Source organism: Pogona vitticeps, chromosome 3 (genome assembly GCF_051106095.1).
Source record: "Pogona vitticeps strain Pit_001003342236 chromosome 3, PviZW2.1, whole genome shotgun sequence".
Taxonomy (NCBI): domain Eukaryota; kingdom Metazoa; phylum Chordata; class Lepidosauria; order Squamata; family Agamidae; genus Pogona; species Pogona vitticeps.
In genome coordinates, this window is record NC_135785.1 from 83985139 (window position 1) to 84000651 (window position 15513).

General features: G+C 41.7%; 1 protein-coding gene across 2 annotated transcripts in view; it reads left to right on the forward strand.

Moving 5' to 3' along the window:
- Positions 1-15279, forward strand: part of HTR7 (5-hydroxytryptamine receptor 7) — a 77523-nt gene extending 62244 nt beyond the window's left edge. The window contains exon 3 of one of the 2 annotated variants that reach the window (XM_072995291.2): positions 10489-11500. Coding sequence is in view for 1 of the 2 variants with exons in the window: in XM_020803189.3 (XP_020658848.3) it covers positions 10489-10531 (43 nt within the window). In the remaining variant the exon portion in view is untranslated. Of the gene's footprint in view, positions 1-10488 lie in introns of both variants that reach the window. The other variant, XM_020803189.3, reaches the window with a different exon arrangement.
- The last annotated feature ends 234 nt before the right edge of the window (positions 15280-15513 follow it).

A 15513-nucleotide genomic window follows, 5' to 3' on the forward strand; every position in this document is an offset into this window, starting at 1 on the left:
GAAGGCAGTGATTCCCACCATTTTCAGCATCGTGTCCCTTTGATGTTTGAAAAGTCTTCATGCTGTCCCATTTCTCCTTTATAACTATGCAACTTTCCTCTAACAAATAAAAACAGTTCGTAATTTAAAATCACATATGAGCACAAAACTTTGGAAGATATTCATTTTAAATTAAAAATCAGCACAGCTCCTTTTTCTGGTCACAAAATGTATAATGCATATGTAAGTTTCAGGAATTCTCTCTCTCTCTCTCTCTCTCACACACACACACACATACACAAACATTTTCTTTTTACAGCACCCCAGTGTGGAAACCAATGAATTAGGACTTCAGGCTTCTTAAGCCTGGAGAAATAGATCACATTTTGGACCACTTGTGGAGCTGTCCTACTTCCCATTGATCACATGACAGACGAGGAATCTGCAGTCCAGTCTCTGATCTGTGTCTAATCTGGACCTTTTCAGTTCAGCTGAAAAGCTACTCTTTGGGGCTGAGCTGGGCTGAAATAGATCTATGTGCTCACACCTGTGTGGACCACATGGATTGTCTTGTGCCTCCTGAATTAGCCTCTCCCTCTCAAGTGAAATACAGCTACAGGTTTTCTTAAATTTCTCAGATGTTTTCAATTTTTCTTTGACTATGCTTTTTCTTGTTTTTTTTAAAAGAAAGAACAGAATTCTCCTATGAAAAGCAAATAATTAATCATCAGACAATTGATCTTCTCTGGTAGAGTTAAATGTGGTGTTGGCTTGAAAAACTGCCTGGTCCTGGCACCTCCCAACACTAGCACAGTGGTTCCCAACCTTGGGTTCCCAGATGTTCCTGGGCTACAACTCCCAGAAATCCTGGGTAGCACCTTTAGTGATGAAGGCTTCTTGGAATTTTAGTCCAAGAATATCTGGGGACCAAAGTTTGGGACCCACTGCTCTAGGTAAAGGTAAAGGTTCCCCTTGACATTTAGTCCAGTCATGTCTGACTCTAGGGGGCGGTGCTCATCCCTGTTTCCAAGCCATAGAGCCAGTGTTTGTCTGTAGACAGTTTCTGTGGTCACGTGGCCAGCACGACTAGACACGGAACGCTGTTACCTTCCCACCTTGGTGGTACCTATTTATCTACTCACATTTGCATGCTGTCGAACTGCTAGGTTGGCAGGAGCTGGGACAAGCAACAGGAGCTCACTCCGTTGCATGGATTCCATCTTACAACTGCTGGTCTTCTGACCTTGCAGCACAGAGGCTTCTGCGGTTTAACCTCAAGCGCAACCACGTCCCACACCCACTGCTCTAGCCTGACCCAATTAAGGAGTACTTTGAAGGAGTTCCAAAAAACCCATGAGGTCAAGTGTTCAAGACTGTCAAACAAGCCTTGCAAGGTATAACTGCCACTACACCCACAAAAATTACCAACTCCTGATAGGTGGTCAAGGCAAGATCTTGCTTTAAGTATCACAAACTCTCTTAGCCAAAACTTCAGGCAACTGAGTGGAGAAATTTCTATATTAAAGATACTCAAAAAGGAAACAGTTTCAGAAAGGTTTCAGAAAGGCATCAAAAGTATTCTGGTGTACACAATCAAAGTTTAAGGCAGGAGCAATACAGAACAATGCACAAGAAAGTAAGAGAGTTAACCAAACTACTTTGTACTTGTACACTAGTGTAGCATCAGCATAGTTTTGGAGCATGCACCGAGTGTCTGCATCTTAGCATGGCATAACAGGACAATAACTGGGCATAGCATTTCCTAAGAGATAACTTAGCCAACTAAAGTAACTTCTGGACTTCTTTTTATACCTTATTTATCAGATTCTGGACCTTTTGAGATAGCCTGTGAATAAGACTTCAAGTTCCCTCAAATGTTCATGAAGACAAGAGCAATTATTAATTATTATGAGTCTTTCTTAAGTTATATTCAGTTTCTAACAAGGAAAAATATGGTTGATATAGCAAAGTAAAAAAATTGTAGCACACACTTCATAGCCTACTTTGATTTTTTTTCACTGACCTATACTGTTATTATTATTATTATTCCTTCCTTCTGAAATTAGTTTTGACCTTGGATAAAACCTAGATGGTTAGTTAACTTCATTTCTAAGTGCTTTCTAGCTTTGTTCCAAGAGGAAGCCTTAATTTTCCAGAAGGAAGGAAGGAAGGAAGGAAGGAAGGAAGGAAGGAAGGAAGGAAGGAAGGAAGGAAGGAAGGAAGGAAGGAAGGAAGGAAGGAAGGAAGGAAGGAAGGAAGGAAGGAAGGAAGGAAGGAAGGAAGGAAGGAAGGAAGGAATCAAACCTTGTATCTTTCTGTGTATCACATATTTTCATCTCCTAGTGGGTTGGATCTAGGGTTTGCTTTCTGTGACAGGAAGGTCTCTACTCATGGAAGGTGTCCATCTGGTTTGAGGGGGGCGACCATTGAAACCACAAATCACTCCATTCATCAGTGTCTCCTGATCCTCTATGTAGCATAGTCAGGAGTTAGCATTCTGTGTGGAAGTCTACTTTTGCTAGCCCAGCTATATTGACCTAAATGTAGATCCAGCCCATTGTGTTTGGTCTCTGATGTACTCCTTTCTTCTGCCCAAAGGCAAGAGTATCTGGTACCTTTATTAGACCACTAAAAGACCACATAAAGTCTAGTTCTTAACTCTGTATCAGTCTTCGTCAGCCATGGCAAGGTGTTTGGGCCAAGTTCCCTTGTTTGAATCAAGTTCCAAAATGGGTTGCACAAGCAGCTCAGAAGAAGTAAGTTTCAGATTTCACCTTTGGCTTTATGGATTTGGATGTCACTCCCAATCTTATTAGTCCTTTCTTCTGTGGACCTGTGTATTATCTATGTATTCATTATGCAGAGCTTGGAAATAAAATATTACAATGATGTCATCTCTAACACATTACCTTTGGGGGTAAGAAAACAAAAACTGGTCCCTCTGAAAGTTATGGCACCAATAATGTTGTTATTGTTTCATGAGAAGTAACATTTATTTCTCAGTTTTACCCTTTAGTTGGAGAATAAAAATGCTTTGAGGGGGCATTTGGAAGAGTTCCACCAATATTTTCTTAGGCCATATTCTTACTGTTTTGGGTGAATCCCCCCTTTCCACAGAACCAGAAAGTAATGAAACCTAGTGAGTCCCATAGTGCCTAGTACCCTACTTTTAGTGCACACTAAGAACAGACACATTGACTCAATAATTGAATAGGACATCAACATGTAAGTAAATCCAATTAATTGGATTCTAATGACTTAACCTTTTTTAAAATGTGCAATAAATAACAGCAGTGAGTTACTTCTAAAAGTAGTAGTGGTAACAATTTCTTTTCCAGGGTCTGTTAGCATGGTTGTCTCTTCATGTCCACCCCAAAGAATGAAGTGGGTAGAATGATGGATGTATGCAGAATGTACTGCTTGTAACCATTTGCCCCCTTACCCCAGAATAACCACGCAAGACCAAGCATATGGGTTAAACACGGGCCACACTTTATTGATTCTATTCAGTTCTCAATATTGCCAATCCTTTGGCAAAAGGGGGGGGGGTCCTGCTGTAGTGCAGATTAAGGCTTCCATCTTGGGTCCTCAAATGGCCATCCAGACTGGCCTCCGTTATCCCCTTCTTAATGACTGTGGGATAACAACCGGCCTCACTTTTGCCCCGGACCCCATGCCCCTCTCTCTGTGCCAACTGAGGGTCCGGGCACATCCCCAGCGCATCTTTTCCTCCAAGCACTGAATCGCCTGATCAGCAGTGCTGGGAGTTCAGATCAGCTACAATTTCCTGCCGTTACCATTAAAATCCCGTTTCCAATGCCTGTCCACTACCCACCACAGCATTGGGACTAGCCACACTATGTCCCATGCTCTCCATTGAGCTGATCCAGCTCCAACAGCATGTCCTCCAGAAAGACATCCAAACCTCGTTCAGACAGATGAACACCATCTGACCTGAAACATTCTTGCCTCTCGGGACGGATCCTGTGGTGGCCGAGCACTTATCCTAGGCCTCTGTGAACAGCTCTGCAGAATTCCCTGTTAATACTCCGACGGGCAGTGTTTACAGGCCAAAACTGTCTCGCCTCCCTCCAAAACAGGCGAGGGATGATCGTTGACCATATAATATGCATGTCCGGATAAGTGTCCCTCTGCCAAGTGAGGGATAACATTGTTCACAGGCAGCCGCCTAACGAAGCTGACTCCACAGCGTGCAGCGGCGCCCTCTCCATTCCATGTGAGCCCTTACATCCAGTCCCAGGTTGCTCCCGCCCCTCAAGGTGCCAAATCATTGTCGCCCAGTTGTATCAACAACATGCCTGGTAGGTGTCGTTCCCGAACAGCCTCGTAATCTCACATGTCATCCGGGGAAGTGGCAAAGGACCCTTACTGTAGGAGCCTTCGGCCCCAGCTACATCTGCCTGTTTATGCTCCTTTAAACAGAACTAAAGCGCAGCCGTTGCTGGAAACTTCAGCCCTCTCCTGGCTCCTGTAACTTTTTCATTTGGTTTAGCTTGTTTCTGAGGTCTTATATGTTTCTTGGATTTCATTCAGCACAGTTTGCTTGTGGAACTGCATGAGAATGATGTGTAGAGACATCAGAATTTGAACTGGATGCCACAGGGCACAAATGTCATCTTATTTTCTCTGTGGCATTTATGTACCCTGAGGTCTAAATCCTGGATTGCAGTACTTCTGAGTTGCAGAGAGCCAGGGTTAAATAAGACTTTCCTTCTGCAAGAGATGGATGTTTCCTCTAATGCTTTCTCAAAGAAGAGCTGATTCAGTGGATGGTTTGTAGATTTGGATGGTCAGCTAGCTGATGGATGCTCAGCATCTTTATTGCTCTCCTGCATGTGAAGAACTCAAGTGCTAGTCAAGCATCATGTCTGAAATTATGGAGAGAGCCGGTTGAATAATAAGGCTATGAGGAGACATAGAAGCCCAGTCACCACACCGAGAAGTCAGACAGAGCTTCACACATTTGGCCCAAAAAGTCCAAAGAAAAGCCTGTGATTGCATTTCACTGGATATGCTAACAGGGGTCCCATGACTGGGAACCCAAATTAGGCTTCAGGCCCTTGGCCTAATTGGCCTAATTGCACACAGGTCTGAGTAACTTGGTGGTGGGGCTTATGTTCTACTTGTCCCACCCCGGCCGCATTCATCCTTCTACAAACTTTCAGGCATCAGATTTCTAGGTGATCAAAAAAAAATCTGTGGCACAGGAAATTTCCTAGTATAACCTTCTCTGCCCATATTGGATCAGTTCAGTCATGTTTTATTACCCCAGCTGGAGAAGACAGCTGGGTTGGAGTTCATTGTTATCACAATGTGGCAGATTTTGCTTTACCTTTTTCAGCAAGCACAGCTGAGAAAATATTTCAGATTCCTCAGGGTCTGCGCCAGATGTTTAGGTCTCTTACAATTCATTCCTATCACATTTACTCAGAAGAAGGTCCCACTGTGCTTAACCTATTCCCCAGTAATTGTTTGTGGGATTGAAGTCTTAAACATTTCTTTTAAAATTCTAGAAACAGCTCCTTGAACCTATTTGTGTGCTATAATTAGATTTTAGAAAGGTTCATTTTCAGCTTCTAAAAAGGGAAGTGTTAGTATGTACTTTGTAGTGGAGGAAAAATCTAGCTAGAAATGGTCTCCTCTACAGCTTTTTTTCCTATAGAAGAACTATGTGTTGCCACAACAAACTTATTTTGTCCCAACGTTTACTTACTGAGGCAACAGTTCAGGTAACGCTTATGAAAGGAAATTAAGAGGTGGAAGGTACTGGAACTTGTCCAGGCCTTAATACCACACAATATTCAAGGGTTGGGATCCTGACCTACCAGAAAACATGGATACGGTTCTAGTAGTGGCAGAGGGAAGGATAGATGGGGACCTTTCTTTCTGTTAACTTTTCAAATCTTATGATCCAGGCTCCCGGTGTTTGCCTTATAATGTGTACTTCTATCCTTAATTTTGTTCCTGCTTTTGATCAATTAAAGTGAATGACCACATTTTTGTAGGTTGGGGCAAATCAGGAAATAAGGCAATAATGTCAAAATAGCATGCAGTAAAATCTGGATGATAGCGGTACCTCAGTTTGACCTCATCTGAGACAGAAGGATGATTTTGTCTCCATCCCCTAGAACTTTGTCTCAGTCTGCAGTCTGTTTAATTTGTTTACCTAAATTACAGGGAAAACATTATTAATGAAATCAGTCCCATTTGCAGAGGCCCATCTCTTTATCTTCATGAATAGTCTGACTCTGGTTGTATGACCAGAATCGACAACACTTTTTCTCCCTGCAACCACCATACACTGCAAAAATGTGCTAGGATGGTCTGGGAAGCCCCCTGGAGCAGGCTTTTTTTGGCACAAGCAGAAGGGGAAGGGGAAGAAAGTCCTGTTCTGTTGGTGTTGGATACCAAAAACACACTACTGTATCTTGGCTTATGTCTTCGTTGTGCTGAAGGGCAGCAAAGAGACCCCCCCAAAGCAGAAACTTTAAAAATACAGTGGTGCCTCGCTTAACGAGCGCCTCGCTGGGCGATGAAATCGCTTAACGAGGCGCTCTGGGCCATTGCTGGAGCATTCGCTCAGCGATGGCCCCTATGGGGATTTTTCGCTTTGCGATATTCGCTAAGCGATTCGCTTAGCGAATATCGCATAACGAAGCAGGGGAGAACAGCTGATCGGCGGTTCCAAAATGGCCGCCGGAAGGTCCGCGCCGCATTTTCGCGCCCTGCCCTCGCTTACCGAGGGCGCTTAAATGGCGGCACTATGGCAGAACCTCGCTTAACGGTGAGTTTTCAAGCCATAGGAACGCATTGAACAAAGTTCAATGTGTTTCTATGGCTTTTTAAATTCCGTTTAGCGATGTTTCGCTATAACGAAGGTTAATCCGGAACGGATTAACCTCGCTATGCGAGGCACCACTGTATAGTAGTTCGCTAATTGAAACAAAGTGTGCTGCCCCATTGCATTTAAAGCACTCTCTGGGTGGTTTACTGTTTTGTTATGCAGGCCACCTATTGCCACCACTGCCACCCCGAACAAGCTGGGTATTCAATTTACCAATCAATCAGCCAGCTACCTGAGTCCACTGGGATTGAACTCAGGTTGTGAGCAGAGGCATTGGCTGCCATACTGCAGTTTAGCCACAGTACCATGAGGCTCCAAATGTCTTTAATTTGTATTTTAGGGGAGTTGGGGGGGGGAAGGTCTTTGTACAGTCTCTCCTTTCTTACTTGAGCCACACAGAAAGCCCATATTAGCTGGGCTTCTTCTGGAATGATGGTTCCAAATCTTACCCCCCTAGATGTGCTTGGAGTATGGCTGTCATAATCCCCAATCTTTGGCCCAGCTTCTCTTGTCTCCTGAATTCCAGGGTTATGGAGACTCAATATGATGGACTCAAACAATCTGGAAACCCAAATTCGGGCACCAATAACTACACAGTGGAAGTGAAGAACAGATTTAAGGAACTAGATTTGGTGGACAGAGTGCTGAAAGAAATATGGATGGAGGCTCGTAACGTTGTACAGGAGGCAGCAACAAAAACCATCCCAAAGAAAAGGAAATGCAAGAAAGCAAAGTGGCTGTCCAACAAGGCCTTACAAATAGCAGAGAAGAGAAGGGAAACAAAATGCGAGGGAGATAAGGAAAGTTGAATGTTGACTTCCAAAGAATAGCAAGGAGAGACAAGAGGGCCTTCCTAAATGAACAATGCAAAGTTATAGAGGAAAATAAGAGAAAGGGAAAAACCAGAGATCTGTTCAAGAAAATTGGAGATATTAAAGGAACCTTTTGTGCAAAGATGGGCATGATAAAGGGCAAAAATGTTAGGGACCTAACAGAAGCAGAAGACATCAAGAAGAGGTGGCAAGAATATACAGAGGAATTATACCAGAAAGATCTGGATGTCTGGAAAACCCCGATAGTGTGGTTGCTGACCTTGAGCCAGACATCTTGGAGAGTGAAGTCAAGTGGGCCTTAGAAAGCTTGACTAACAACAAGGCCAATGGAGGTGATGGCATTCCAGTTGAACTATTTAAAATCTTAAAAGAGATGATGCTGTTAAGGTGCTACACTCAATATGCCAGCAAGTTTGGAAAAATCTGCAGTGGCCAGAGGATTGGAAAAGATCAGTCTACATCCTAATCCCAAGTGCAGTGCAGAAGAATGCTCCAACTACCGCACATTTGCACTCATTTCCCACGCTAGCAAGTTTATGCTCAAAACCCTACAAGGTAGGCTTCAGCAGTATGTGGACCGATAACTCCCAGAAGTACAAACTTTATTTTGAACCAAATTGCTAACATGTGCTGGATTATGGAGAAAGCCAGAGAATTCCAGAAAAACATCTACTTCTGCTTCATTGACTATGCAAAAGCCTTTGACTGTGTGGACCACAGCAAACTATGGCAAGTTCTTGAAGAAATAGGAATGCCTGACCACCATATCTATCTCCTGAGAAACCTTTACGTGGGACAGGAAGCAACGGTTAGAATTGGATATGAAAACACTTATTGGTTCAAAATTGGGAAAGTAGTACGACAAGGCTGTATATTGTCTCTCTGCTTATTTAACTTATATGCAGAATACATCATGCGAAAGACAGGACTGGATGAATCCCAAACCGGAATTAAGATTGTAGGAAGAAACATCAACAACCTCACATATGCAGATGATACCACTCTGATGGCAGAAAGTGAGGAGGAATTAAAGAATCTTAATGAGGGTGAAAGAGGAGAGCGCCAAAAATGGTCTGAAGCTCAACATCAAAAAAACTAAGATCATGGCCACTGGTCCCATCAACCCCTGGCAAATAGAACAGGAAGGCATGGAGTCAGTGACAGATTTTACTTTCTTGGGCTCCATGATCACTGCAGATGGTGACAGCAGCCATGAAATTAAAAGATGCCTGCTTCTTGGGAGGGAAGCCATGACAAACCTAGACAGATCTTTAAAAGCAAGGGAGATCACCTTGCCGACAAAAGTCCACATAAGTCAAAGCTATGGTTTTTCCTGTCGTGATGTATGGAAGTGAGAGCTGGGCCATGAAGAAGGCTGACCACAGAAGAATGGGTGCTTTTGAATTGTGGTGCTGGAGGAGACTCTTGAGAGTCCCCTGGACTGCAAAGAGAACAAACCTATCCATTTTGAAGGAAATCAACCCTGAGTGCTCACTGGTAGGACAGATCCTGAAGCTGAGGTTCCAATACTTTGGTCATCTCATGAGAAGAGAAGACTCCTTGGAAAAGACCCTGATGTTGGGAAAGTGTGAGGGCAAGAGGAGAAGGGGACGACAGAGGACGAGATGGTTGGACAATGTCATCGAAGCTACCAACATGAATTTCACCCAACTCTGGAAGGCAGTGGAAGACAGGAGGGCCTGGCATGCTCTGTTGCATGGGGTCACAAAGAGTCGAACATGACTTAATGGCTAAACAACAACAAACTGACCAAAAAACCTCATTATGCTGTGCTTACACTCCTCCTAACCCTAAAGGAACCAAAGTATGGAAGTAAAAGGTTACAAGTAAGAACGTTTCCTCTGACACTGTACTTTTGAAATAAGGACATAACGTTAAAAAAATTAAAAGGAGGAGATGATGAAAGTGAGCACTTTCCCAGATGGAACAGGAGTTTTAACCCACCCACCTCTGCCTCTTGCTTGCTGAGGAAGGAGAGTAGGGTTTGCATGCAAGCATCCTTTAAAACGCTACTTCTCTTCTTTTTAAGAGAGCCCCTTCTGTTCAGGGGCAGGGGCTTTAAAAAAACACTTTTCTGCTGGAGCATCTCTTCTTCAATTTTTATTGGTTTGTTTGTCTGACTGCCAGTTGAAAGCATGACATGACAACATTATTTCCATACAATTAAGCAACTACTGATAACATTATTTCTTGCTACTGTAGTGTGTAATGCTTAGAATAAAATTGTTACTTTTTCACATTTTAAGGGTTTATCCCGAACTAGCCCGCTTCATTTGAGCTGTTTAGCCAAGCCCTCAGTATAATAAGTAAGCTTTACTTTTTCCTTTCAAAACACTGGATTTTAGGGAGAAAACATTTGGCTAGTTCTAGTTCTTTCTCCCTATTTTAATTATTCTAAGAGTAAACCCCTGATGACAAAACCATAATACATTAGTAATGTTTTAATAACATGCCACTGTAAAAGCAAATGACTTATTTTGGGGAAACCGTACCTAGTTCATTGCTAGATGTTGCCCTCATTTAATCATCATCCTAGAACTGCAGAGCTGGAAAGAACCCTAAGGATCACAGAATCCAGCCGCTGTCAAGGAGGGGCAGTGGGGAATTGAACTCTCAACCGCTTGCTCTGCAACCGGAGACCGAAACCACTGAGCTATCCAGCAGTTCGTCACAAGCTACCCTGAAGTAAAAAGCCACATGTGGGGGTGGAGAACACTCTTCCTTTGTGTGCTAGAGGGGTTCTAGCCGGCTCATATTGAATGTTTCTCAACTTTCTTTTTCTTTGTATAGGAGGAGCTCTGATTACTCAAGAAAAAAGAGCCATGACTTATAGCTGAACAAGATATATACAGACCAAGGCCCGATGGACAGACAACCATGCTGAAGACCCTGTCAGCCAGGAGGAACACGAGTTAATGAAATGCATCTCATCCACTTCTGAAGGAATGTTGTAAAGAAAGTCAGTGAGCTTGGCTAACTGTATTAAATGTATTTCTGCCAAATACAGCGGCATCTCTTCTACTCTGTTTCCCTTCGTACCCCTCCCATTTTAAAAAGAGGAACAGATATCCACCATGTATAAATACATATTTTTCTTGGTTTGGAAAGGGCAAAATGGGCATTGTCGAGTAGTATTTTGGCACATTAACTGGTGAGGGATACCTGGAGAGGGCAATTGTGTGCTTTTTCCATGAACCCATTGGCTTTGCAAGGTGTCTAAGCTAACTTTTTTGTGCCCCCGTTTTAACCTTCTGGAAAGAGTAGGCAAAATTTTAGCACGGACATCAAATGTTCCTCACAAGAAGACATTGTTGAGAAGTATGTCTAGGGATGAGTGAATTTCAGTTTCCACATTTGATATTTAAAGAAAAAGAAAAAAGGGGGGTCTTTGTGCCCCATTTATAAAGGAATTCCCACATTCCATTCAGTTCTTTCAAAAATAATAAACTGATCAAAGTCCACACTCATCTGAACAAGTCAAATTTAATTGGTTCAATGTTCCTAGCATACCAAGGACCATTTTGTCTGCCATTTATGTTTTAGAGATGAGGATCTTCTCTAAAAAATGGGGTGGCAACTTTAATTTTTAAATCAGTAACATTGTTTAAATACACACACAGAATCAGATTTAAACTTTGAATGAGATCAGAAGGGCTCTCGGTCTGGCTAGACAAATCCATCTATTATGCTTTTTCTCATGTTTAAAATTCTTTAAAATTCTTTACACCATGTTTATGAAGAAATATGCAAGTTCTGGTAATTTTCATGGGAAAAAAAATGAATGATTTTATCACCCGTTACTAAATAGACTCGGAAAATGCAGTAGACTGTAGGGAGGATCTGCAACATTTCTTTCTGTAAGTTACAGAAGCCATTAGGTTGAAGTTATTGAATAACTTTTTTTTAACAAAGACAAGAAAGACCAAGAAGAACAATGCATCTTCACTTAACTTTCTATCTTTTTTCTCTTAGCCTTTTGCTCACTTTCTTTCAGATGTAACATCACATAAACATTCCAGGGACAACAAGCCAGGAGGAAGCTTTGGGCTATTTTCATATATTCGTTTCCATACCTTTGAGAACAATATATGACCATTCAAGAGGCAGTGCAGGTACTCAATGTCAACGAGTAAATACATATTTTTCAAACAAATGATGTTAAATATGAGAATGCTTTCTACTACCTTATGACAAATGTTCTGGCCCCAGTCCAGAGGATGTTAGCTACTCTCTATCACACTGACATAATGGGAGTTATGTCAACCCTAAGCGTGGGTATTAGAAGGACATCCAATTATATCAGGGCTGAACTAAGTTGAAAGGGCAAGGACCATTTGTCCTTTGGGAATGGCCAGGAGCTTTGCTTCCACTTTTTGTTGGGAAGCGAAGCACATTATTTATAGAAGAATCAGAATCCGAACAATATTCAACTGCAGAGAGAGGTTTTCTACTAAAACAGCACACATAGGAAACCTCACCTGCAGTCATTCTGGACTATTAACAAGCTGCTAGTAGCTTTGCAGAAGTTTACAGCTTTAAGTCTTATTATGTTATGGAGCATGGAACAGAAAGAAAGAAGACCTATGAATTAATAATATAAGAGAGATTGCTAGTTGTTGTTGCTCTTTTTAGCTTATTCTCAAATGAAAATGGCAAAACAAGTGATTTATGATGTTAACTGTCTTAGATGGCTTTATGAGGAGAGAATTCCTGAGGGAAGCATCCATCAATAGTTCCATGAGTTTTACCGAGTGACAGCAACAATGAAACCTCCATGTTTAGCGGCAGTGCATCTGAAAATAACATGATGGGGACAAGAAAATGTGCAGATGATGGATATAACTTTGGGATATGCTAAATAAGTGGTATTTAGTGTAGATTCTAGGTACAGGGCACACAATATCTCCTATGGTGAGGACTGACATCATCCTATCTGGAAATCTCGGCCAGTCCTAACTGTAAAGTTCTCCCTAAGCCTATTCACCCACAATCCCAAGATGAAGAGATTTTTAAAAACACCACTTTTCAAAGACACAGTGTAACCATACATGTTTTATAGACTTATTTATTTATTTATTAAAATATATCTGTCATTCTGAGCCCACAATGATGTCCAACAAAATCTTCTCTTATGGTGTGATTACTTAAGGTTCAGGAACACTTTCAGCATCAGCATTTAACCAGCACATGTATAGTGTTGAAGTGGAGAGAGGAAGATGGGTGCTATTCTTCAGGTATTGCTTAGGAAGGCCTAGAAATGTTGGTGCAAACACACCTGGCTGAGTTGCTTAGATTGCTTCCATGTTTTTTGCCTCCCTGGGAAGGGAGAAGAAAGACATGTGTAGCACCTTAAGGACTAGCATATTTATTTTCGCATGGATTTTCCATGGTTTATGTTCCATGTACTTCCTCAGAAGCTGGTTTGATTCAAGCTTTAGCGCAATTAACATCCTTTGCCTTGGTGCCAGGATTTAGCTGGTTTAGAAGAAGCAGAAGGACAAAACATGTCATGTCTTGGCTTGAAGAGGTCATCATGCATTGCTAAGTCATAATACTGTATCTTCTCCAATTGTTAGTCTTGGATGTAGAAGATGGCATCCAAGGTGAGGGTGAACCACGGAAAGAAAATTACAGGGCTATATCTAACCAGTTACTGTGACAGAATAAGGAGATTAAAGATGTATTCCACAAATCTACAGTATTAATTCATTGTGTCTGCTCTCTTATTTTAATGCCGTTTGAGGGTGTACCAAAATTGTATTAATAAATTATATGGATGGTAGTAAGATATCAGCAGCTTTTCATGTATTGTGTGTTTCTTGTTCTTTTTGTGTGTGACAATCTCCTTTCCACTTATGAAGAAATCGGTGACCTGGAGCTTCCTATAGCAAAAGAGCATGTTTGTTCTTGTCAGGCAGACAGATGAGTGTCAGTGTTGAAAGTTAACAGGAACTTCTCTGTGTTTCGTTATCAATGTCGGTGACTATCATTCCTGCACATTCAAAAGCCTTATTGCATTGAGAAATGGGGGGGGGGGGAGGCGGGATGTGCAAACACAACTGGTAGGAAAGGAGAAAGTTGCAATGTGTTTGAGCCTGATGTTGATGCAAAATAACATGGGTCACATTTTTACTACATTCTTTCTCCTCAGTCTGCTTTAACTAGGTTGAAAATTCATGTAGCCATTTTTGTAAAAAAATAAAAATAAATGCTGAAGTTTAGATTGTGGCAGAAAGCTAAAAATGACAAGATTTTGTGAGTTTTTAAGAATAAAATATGGATGAGATACTGTGGCTCATTCCTAAAGCTAACTTTTCAAAAACTCAAAACAAAAACAACAGGAACAGGAAAATAAGCAAATCAACACCAGCCACTCACCCTTTGGTATAGCCCTACATAACATATGAGCTACTGAACAAAATTAAGACTGCCAAGCATACACTATGTCTTTTTAGTGGCTCAATGAACTTCCTGCATATCTTAGCATGTATAGAACTGAAAATCATGATATACATCTGGCAGTCTATATTTAGAATACTGGGTCATCAATTGTTGTTGTTGTTGTTTAGTCGTTTAGTCGTGTCTGACTCTTCATGACCCCATGGACCAGAACACGCCAGGCCCTCCTGTCTTCCACTGCCTCCCGGAGTTGGGTCAAATTCATGTTGGTAGCTTCGACGACACTGTCCAACCATCTGATCCTCTGTCGTCCCCTTCTCCTCTTGCCTTTACATTTTTCCAACATCAAGGTCTTTTCCAAGGAGTCTTCTCTTCTCATGAGATGACCAAAGTACTGGAGCCTCAGCTTCAGGATCTGTCCTTCCAGTGAGCACTGAGGATTGATTTCCTTTAGAATTGACAGGTTTGTTCTCCTTGTCATCAGTAGGTCTCACCTAAACATTCACATCAGAATGGCACTGATTTTTTCCCCATGTGAAGACATTGTGGCACCTAATAGAGGCTAACAGAGTAACTGGCAACTCATTAATTAGCCCCAATTAGCTGCTGTAGCTTCCACAGTTTGTTCTGTGTGTGGAGAAAACCAGTAGGAATCTGACCTCAAATATCTAATCCTGTTTCTTGTTCACATTGACAGGGTAAGTGCATTTACACAAATGCAGGGATGAGGAGTATGTCACCCTTCAGATATTGCTGGCCTGTGACTCCCAGCATCCTCTACCGTCAGCTGTGCTCTTTGGGGCTGATGGGCACTGCATGCCAGCAACCTCTGGAGGAACACATCTCCATCCCCACATAATAGGTATAAAACAGGTTTAACAAGCATGCTTTGTCCCTCGATTACTGACCTTACATAATGGGGAGAATGGTTCTCTTGATTCACCACACTGTTGCCAAACAACAATTTCTGGGATTCTTTATAAGGTACCATGGCAGTTAAAATGGTTAAAAAAATCCAGTTAAAAATGTACTATCTCTCTGCCCTAAGTAGCAGTAAAATTTACACAGAGTAGCAAAATATCAGTTCTTCCATTTTACCTGGGATCAATTTGCATCTCTTCAGTAACAGATGTCACAGTATGTATTGGTGTCAACAATTTTAAATAAAGTTTCATGTTCCAACATGATGTGCTACTCAGTTTCTAAATGTGTACAAAAATAATATTTCATTATTCTTTAAGGAAGAATCTTTAACCAGTTCTGCTGAACTGAAAACAGTTTGCCTGGAAATAGGAGGAAGAAGGAACTGAGTCATTTTTCATCTACATGAGACTATGGGTTTAGGTAGAGTAAATATTAATTGAGCTGCCACTGTGATGTAGTGCAGTGGTTCTTAACCTTTTTGAAAGAAACACC